This window comes from Lacerta agilis, chromosome 11 (genome assembly GCF_009819535.1).
Source record: "Lacerta agilis isolate rLacAgi1 chromosome 11, rLacAgi1.pri, whole genome shotgun sequence".
NCBI lineage: Eukaryota > Metazoa > Chordata > Lepidosauria > Squamata > Lacertidae > Lacerta > Lacerta agilis.
In genome coordinates this window covers 3,357,133-3,365,567 of record NC_046322.1, presented here as the reverse complement: position 1 = coordinate 3,365,567, position 8,435 = coordinate 3,357,133, and the positions used below count along the sequence as shown (strand labels likewise).

Here is an 8,435-nt window from a genome sequence, read left to right as displayed (position 1 = left end):
CCCATAGCAAGTTCTGTATGTGCTAACTCAAGAGTAAAATAAGCTTTGGAGAAAACAGCATTTCACACCTTGACGGTTTTAAGAGGGAGTGATGTTTTAATTAGAATTCCACTAGACCAGGCATGTCCAACAGGTAGATCGTGATCTACCAGTAGATCACTGGACATCTGTGGTAGATCACTGGTAGATCACTGGCTCCCCCAAAGAAGCTAAATAACTTTGTCTCCCCTAAAAAACTCAACATCTTTGCCCTGCACCCCTAAAATGACCTGAACCACCAAAAACAGGGCTTTCCTTCCTAGAAAAAGCTCACTGTCGCTTTCCTCCTCCCTAAAGAAACTCAAGAACTGTGATCTGAACCCCCCAAAAGGGGATAGATCACTGCCAGTTTTTAACTGTGTGAGTAGATCGCAGTCTCTTAGAAGTTGGCCACCCCTGCACTAGACGAATAAAGGGAAATGTTCCAGTTATTTCCTTGGCCTCGAAAGGTGGCAGGAAGAGGATTTAATAGAGTTTCTACAATAACAGAGTCCTTTATTAGGGAGGTCAGGTTTCTCAAAACTGGATGAGTCTTATAGGAGGAAACAGGATCGAGAGAAGCTTGTATGTAATAAAAATACCTTTCTTATAAGACAGTTCTAACTGGAAAAAGTTATGGGTGAGAACACACCCTGGGCAACGCTTTATACATGCAGCACAAAGTTCCCAAAGATTCTAAATGGACCATTTCTCTGTACGAGCCTCGACTGACTTGACCAATCCTTCTCCCAAAATCTTGAAGTCTTCCAAAATGGCCTCCACGTTGGGAACTGTCAGAGGCTCAGGGGTGAGGGCGGATATCATTCTTCCTTTCATGCTCAGCGCCTGTGACGGAAAGAAGAGATATAATAAGCAAGTGAGTTCAGACCTTGGCTCAACCCAAACACTGTACCGAAACCAGGTTTAGAACCCAAAATCTGAACTGAGGTTCTGAACAAACCATGGTTTGCAGCTCGCCTGTCTGGTTTCATCTTCCATCTGCTCAGCATTTCTACTTCTGTGCTACAAGAGCCTCCAGGGGTGCAGAGAGTGTGGTTTTCCCATTTAGGTATCACAACAAACCTTGGTTAGCACAAACCATGCTTTCCAAACCACCACCTTTTCAGTGGTGACACACAGTATTTGGAATTTCTTCCCCAAACCAACTTGCATAGAGCTGACCTTTACCTTTACAATGCCAGGTTGTAAAGGTAAGTTAAAAATACCTTTTTTACTTATCTGGCCAATTTAAGACGGTCTGATACTGTTTCTATCTTACTGGTATAGATTCCATGCTTTGCAATAAATAATCTGTTGCTTTAGTGGGAAAACTGTCCTAAAACTTTCCAGTTACTCTGGAAGAGTAAGGAAGCAACCTTTGCTAAGCGATATGGTTTGCTAAAACGTACTGGAGTTTCTCCTTTAACCGTGGTTTGACATGATGCTTGAATTGAGCCTCGCTAGCCTCTGAAACTGAAAGCCGGTCTGAGCCTTTGAGCAGAATCTATCTGCCAACAGCACCCCAACTGATGCACAAAATGCATACACAACAGCACAGGGGCAGCCCGTGTGGTGCACCTGCCACCATGAGGGCTAGGAACTTATTTTGCTAGTAAAAAAGGATGGTGGTGTTGGGGTTAAGGATGCTTGACTTTTCGACAGACTCCATCAGATTTCATGCCAGAGGCTCTGTTCTGCAACCAGTTGGGCATGCCAAGCCACGCAAATTCCAACACCCTCTGACTCTTTTATCCACATGAGCAGTTGCAGTTTCAAAGCAGCAGCCATGTAGATTTATTTATCCTTTGGCTGAAAGCCAGGAGTTCCCCACCCTCTTCTGCTCAAGCCACCTTTCCCTCCAGCTACCATACATCTTGCACTTCCAAAGTGGCTTCTTATCTGGGCTCACTGCCAATCAGCTCTGGCCTTTCTCGTTCCTCAAACAATCATAGAATCATAGAGTTGGAAGAGACCCCAAGGGCCATCCAGTCCAACCCCCTGCCAAGCAGGAAACACCGTCAAAGCATTCCTGACAGATGGCTGTCAAGCCTCCGCTTAAAGACCTCCAAAGAAGGAGACTCCACCACACTCCTTGGCAACAAACTCCACTGTCGAACAGCTCTTACTGTCAGGAAGTTCTTCCTAATGTTTAGGTGGGATCTTCTTTCTTGTAGTTTGAATCCATTGCCCCGTGTCCGCTTCTCTGGAGCAGCAGAAAACAACCTTTCTCCCTCCTCTATATGACATCCTTTTATGTATTTGAACATGGCTATCATATCACCCCTTAACCTTCTCTTCTCCAGGCTAAACATACCCAGCTCCCTAAGCCGTTCCTCATAAGGCATCGTTTCCAGGCCTTTGACCATTTTGGTTGCCCTCCTCCAGACACGTTCCAGCTTGTCAGTATCCTTCTTGAACTGTGGTGCCCAGAACTGGACACAGTATTCCAGGTGAGGTCTGACCAGAGCGGAATACAGTGGTACTATTACTTCCCTTGATCTAGACGCTATACTCCTATTGATGCAGCCCAGAATTGCATTGGCTTTTTTAGCTGCTGCATCACACTGTTGTCCTAGATCCTTTTCACATGTACTGCTCTCAAGCCAGGTGTCACCCATCCTGTATTTGTGCCTTTCATTTGTTTTGCCCAAATGTAGTACTTTGCATTTCTCTCTGTTAAAATCTTCTTTTGCACCTGCCCTCTGTATCTTCCAGCTTGCTCCTCTTACATCCTTTCTCCCCTCCAACCCAAGAGGTCTCTGCACCTTTCTCCATGTCGCTCGCTGAAACAGCAGCCCCTCGCTCATCGGCCAGGATTCTCCACCTCTCTGCAAGCCTCTCCCTGAGCCATCCCTCCCTGTGTCACTTAACATCAGCTCTAAGCATTCTGGCAAGCAGAATAATAATTAATAATAATAATAATATGTGGCCCTAAAGACCAAGCTTTGACTATGGGTTAAACTTTGTTTTAACCTGGTAGGCATGGCACCCCTGATACTGAGGGATGATTTCCAATCCTCGTGGGAAAAAGAGATTTTAAACGAAGTGCAGACTTGCGGACTTTCACAGCACTTTCTGGAGTCTATGACATTCACTCATGCCAAAGCTGTGATCTCTCAAAGACTGAGGGACATGGCAAGACAAGAGGACATTGCTTGTGTGAAACCAGGGGTGTTTTTGGGGGAGCAGATCTTCTGGAATTCACCAGCCCCTTACCTGGCGGAAATCCAATATGTGGAATACCGGAGACTCCTCACAGCAGCAAGGTTAAACGTCCTGGAAACAGCGGTCTTGTTGGGAAGATACAAGGGAGTCCCATATGCTCTGAGAGTCTGTCCCTGTGCCTTGGGAATGGTTGAGTCAACCGAACACATTCTCCTGACCTGCCCATTTTATGTAGACCTTAGACAAAAACTGATAGCTCCACTCTTAGGCCACCTTAGCCTGGTAGATGGAGAATGTCAGGTTTCGTTTTTGGTGAATAATTTTACTGGTACCACAACCTTTGAGGTGGCCAAATTTCTTTTTTTGGCCCTCAAAAGGTTAAAATCAATAGTATCGATATGGGTCTTTATGTATAATCTACTTTTAGTGTATGTTTTAGTGTAAACCCCTCTGAGTTGTCTCAGGTTTTAAAATTTGTATGAATGATTGTGTTCTGACTGACGGTCGAATAAATTGTTGTTGTTGTTGTTGTAAATAATAATAATAATAATAATAATAATAATAATAATAATAATATTTGTACCCCGCCCATCTGGCTGGGTTTCCACAGCCAGCCACTCTGGACGGCTTCCAACAGATATTAGGATACATTAAAACGTCACAGATTAAAAATTTCTGAAACTCTCTTGCCACCTCTATTTGCTGCCCAGCGCCTTGCACACAGAGGGCCCTGCACAATTGCGACCCAGAACCCAGGTTACAAAAATACACACAGTCCAAATCCCAGGGTTCAGACCGACTCACCTTGAAAGGCTGTGGTTCGAAGGCCGAAGGCTTCCAGAGGACTCCCATCACTTCTCCCCCATGCTTGTCGTAGAAAAACATCGCCAGGTCACCGAAGGCCTCCTGCAACGGAGAGAGGTTTGGAAGAGACCAGGGTTAAGCTGATGGTTTTGGAACATCGATCTAAACCTGCATTGATACAGAGGTGCCAAACGAACACTTCTGCAAAAATTGCAATTTTAGAACGCATCACTAATGTTTATTTATTATTAAGGGACCGCCTCTCCTGGCATGTCCCGTGTAGGACCTTAAGGTCCTCAAATAATAATCTTTTGGAGGTCCCGAGCAACAAAGATGCTAGGTTAGCCTCAACTAGGGCCAGGGCCTTCTCAGTATTGGCCCCAACTTGGTGGAACAGTCTATCACAAGAGACCAGGGCCCTGCGGGATTTGGCATCTTTCCGCAGGGCCTGCAAGACAGAGCTGTTCCACCTTGCCTTTGGGTTGGTTTCTGTTTGATATTTATGCTTCATTCTTTTATTGGTGGGTTATTTGAAAATGAGACTGCAGTTTTAATATTGAATTTTTAAATTTGTATTTTAATCTGTTATTTTAAATTGATTGTGTTTATGTTTTTGCTGTGATTTTAATTAGTGTTAGCCGCCCTGAGCCCGGTTTTTGGCTGGGAAGGGCGGGGTATAAATAAAAATTTATTATTATTATTATGTCACAAACGGAACAACCAAAAACTACAATAAGGTGTAGAAAGAGGACTCTGAGAGCCACGACTTTAAAACTTGAACTAAGCGTCACCGGTTCCAATTGTTCCCAGGGATTCTCAATGCAGGCGCGATGTCCTCAAAGGCACTCCACCTCGCAGCATCTTAGGTTATGTAATGCTATTTGTTCCCGTGGTATTACCAGGTTGGGTTTAACCAAGAAGAAATAAAAAGGTGTTTATGTGATTTATTCCAGATCTTTGGTATGTTGATTATCTCTGGCATTTGCAAGTTAACACCTGGTCTGTGATATCCAGATTGCACAGAAACTCAAAAAATAAGGCGCTCAAAGGCGATGGTTGTCGTGAGACACAGCGGAGGAATGCGTTCCTGCCCCAGGGGGAGACTGAGGCCGTGCAGCAGCCTGAAGCTCATAAACAATTGGCTTCTTCGTTGCATTTTGGCTAGGGAGAAAACTGAGAGGAGGGCCAGACTGACAGATGGAGATTGGGTGAAGCTTGCCAATACATTCCTGTAAGGGGAAATGCATTCACATAAGATTTAAGCTGGGCTCGTCAGCCGTTGCAAATAAACGAATGACTCTAAAATTGTTTAGAACGGAGCAAATCCTCAACATTATCTGCCCAACGCCCATCCAGGTCACACACAGGCCAATCTTTATCTGCGTTAAGACCAGAGCCGTCTTAAGGGGATCTGCCGCCCTGGCGCGGCTATCCCTCCGGCGCCCCCGCCATGCCGCCTCTCCGCCGCCTCCCTCCGGCGCCCCCGCCATGCCGCCTCTCCGCCGCCTCCCTCCCGCGCTTGCCGCCCCTTGGGAGGGGGGTGGGCGAGCGGGGGATGAGGGGCATGGCGCTGGAGCGGCGCGGGGCTCTGCGCGCCCTTCCAGCGCTTCCGGGACGGGAGGCGAGGGCGGCCGGCTCGCGCTCCCGCGCGCATCCGGATGGCGCGGCGCAGCCAGGCGGCGCGGCTGGGCAGCTTGTGCCCCATCGGGTGGGCGGCCGGCTCGCGCTCTGCGCGCAGCCGGCCGCCCACCCGATGGGGCACAAGCTGCCCAGCCGCGCCATCCGGATGCGCGCGGGAGCGCGAGCCGGCCGCCCTCGCCTCCTGTCCCGGAAGCGCTGGAAGGGCGCGCAGAGCTGTGCTCCTGTGCTCTGCTGGGCAGCCAGAGGGCGTGGCGTGGCCGGCCAGCTCCCTTGCCGGGAGTCAGAGGGCACTGCCGGCAGGCGCTGCCAGCGGGGCTGGAGGACGGAGGCGCCCTCCAGGCCATTGCGCCCTGGTGCGCCGCGCCACCAGCCCCAATGGATGAGACGGCTCTGGTTAAGACCTACCCTAGACATTCAGCTAATGCATCAATGCATGGACAAAATAAAGCTGAGCTCATATTGAATTTTCTCTATTTGTTTTAAGGGGGGGGGGAGAGAGAGACCAGTAGCTTCTTTTCAAAGCAGCTCAGCACAGTCCCTGATATTCCAAGGCCTTGCGGAGACCCCCTCTTGCGTCACAACGACACCTGGAAAATAGCCGGTAAACTGACTCTGCAAATTGCTTGCCTGTTTCGCAACGCAGGCGGGAAACAGATTTCTAGATTAGATTGCTGCATATAACACACCCAAGGGGCTCAGAGACTATGACTGAGATTTCCCCCAACCCACCCCGGATGTTTTGGACTACAGCTCAGCTCCCATCGGTTGTGCAGGCTGGGGCTTGTGGGAATTGCAACCCAGAAGATTTGGATGGCACCAGGTTGGGGAAAGCTGCCATAACGCTCCTTCCATATAAATGAATGGGTAACGTTCACTCATAGAATTGCAGTTGGAAGGGGCACCCCCTCCAAGGGTCATCTAGTCCAATCCCCTGCAAAGCAGGAATCTCAACACACGGTCCCCCATCCAATTTGAAACCATACCAGACCCTGCTTAGCTTTGCGAATGGTGCTAGCAGTTTTATTGCTGCACAAGGACAAGAAACCGAGCCTTTAGCACCATTGTCCCGGTCCCATGGAACTCCCTGCCACTAGAGATTCAGCAGGGTTCCTTCTGTGCCAGCTCTAAAAATGCCGGCTGAAACGGTTTCTGTTCTGCCAGGCCTATGAGGGCATTTAAGAGTACACTCTTTCACGGTGATTAACTGATGCCTGTTATTTAATTTTGCAATGGTTTTTATTGTATGGGTTTATGTTTTTATTGCTGTAAATTTTGTGTGTCTGTGTGTAACGCAACACCGGTATACAAATATTTTTATTTGCAGCCAGCAAGTTCTTAATATATTAATATGTATTAATAACTAATTAATATATTAAGTCCGCATGGTCGTTGGCTCAGCCACTCACCTCACATGACCTGATAATAACTCAGCCTATGCAATGGGAAACCCAAAAGCAGGGCCCATGCCTCCTGTGGGAATGAGTTCTGCAGATTAACCGTAAAGAGGAGGCGGATCTCGGGCTGCCCCTGCAGAAGGCGAGGGAGGCCAGGTTTACGTTTGCGCAAGTGAAACAGCTGACCAGGTGCAACTGAAACCACGGCACATTGCTGTGGCTTTCCAACCCTTTTGAGCCCACGGTGCCTTTGACCAACCACATATTTTCTGTGGCTCCCCTGTGGGGTTTAATTACTGAATGTAGTAACAATAATAACATAGCTGTCAACTTTTTCCTTTTTTAAAGGCAAATTCCCTTATTCTGAATAGGATTCCTCACAAGAAAAGGGGAAAGTTGATGATGATGATGATAATAATAATAATAATAATAATAATAATAATAATAATAATAATAATAATCTGGTGAATTCTGTTTCAGTGTATCTGAAGAAGTGTGCATGCATATGAAAGCTCATACCAAGAACAAACTCAGTTGGTCTCTTAAGGTGCTACTGGAAAGAATTTTCTATTTTGTTTAAATAATAATAATAATAATAATAATAATAATAATAATGAATTTTATTTATACCCCGCCCTCCCCAGCCAATACCAGGCTCAGGGCAGCTAACACCAGGTAAAAAAACAGTTGGGGGGGGGACCGGTGGGGGATGGGAAAGGCAAAGGGAAGGGTGATGATGGACAGGAGTGGGGTGGGGTAAAGTATGATTTAATGGGGATTTTATAAAGGCTGATCACGGTACTCCGACACCAGAGGGAAAACGGACTATGAGATGGAAGAAATACTTAGGTACTTGTTAATATGTGTTGATTTTTTTATATATTTGAAATTGGAATCAGAAGAAATATAGGCTACAGCACAACAAAGTTAAGTGAAGAGAGGATAAAAGAAGCGGAGATGTGGAATTTGATGTTTTATTCGATAAGAATAAGATTTAGGATTTAAGATATGTGGATTATAATCGTAAGATTAAGATTAGATATAAGAAAGTAGATTTTACAATGTTACAAAGTTACTAAAGAAGATTAGAAATGAACGCAAAAGAGAGAATGTGAGGAAGTCCCAAGTTTAGGATTATAAAGAGGATAAGGATGAGTAAATAAGCGTTTTGTTTGTGTGTATTTTATGTGGTTTTTGTAGTGTATGTATTCGTGTTTTGTGTATTTTTGTATTAAAATCCAATAAATTCTTTGGGGGGGGGGGAAACAGTTGATTAAAATACAACTTAAAAACAAGATTAAAATACAACATTAAATTGCAGCCTCATTTCAGTAGAAACTCAAATCAAAAAAACTGTTTGGGGAAGAAAGCGTCAAATCTTCACCAAAGGCCAACTATCCAGACTGGTCCTAC

The 8,435-nt window shown here is 46.1% G+C and overlaps 1 protein-coding gene across 1 annotated transcript in view; it reads right to left on the bottom strand.

Moving 5' to 3' along the window:
- Positions 1-471: 471 nt before the first annotated feature.
- Positions 472-8,435, bottom strand: part of NOL6 (nucleolar protein 6) — a 67,362-nt gene continuing 59,398 nt past the window's right edge. Inside the window, exons 25-26 of the mRNA XM_033164225.1 lie at positions 3,988-4,089; positions 472-864 (exon numbers count right to left, since the gene is read on the bottom strand). Coding sequence (XP_033020116.1) covers positions 715-864; positions 3,988-4,089 — 252 coding nt within the window. The 3' untranslated portion in view covers positions 472-714. The remainder of the gene's footprint in view (positions 865-3,987; positions 4,090-8,435) is intronic.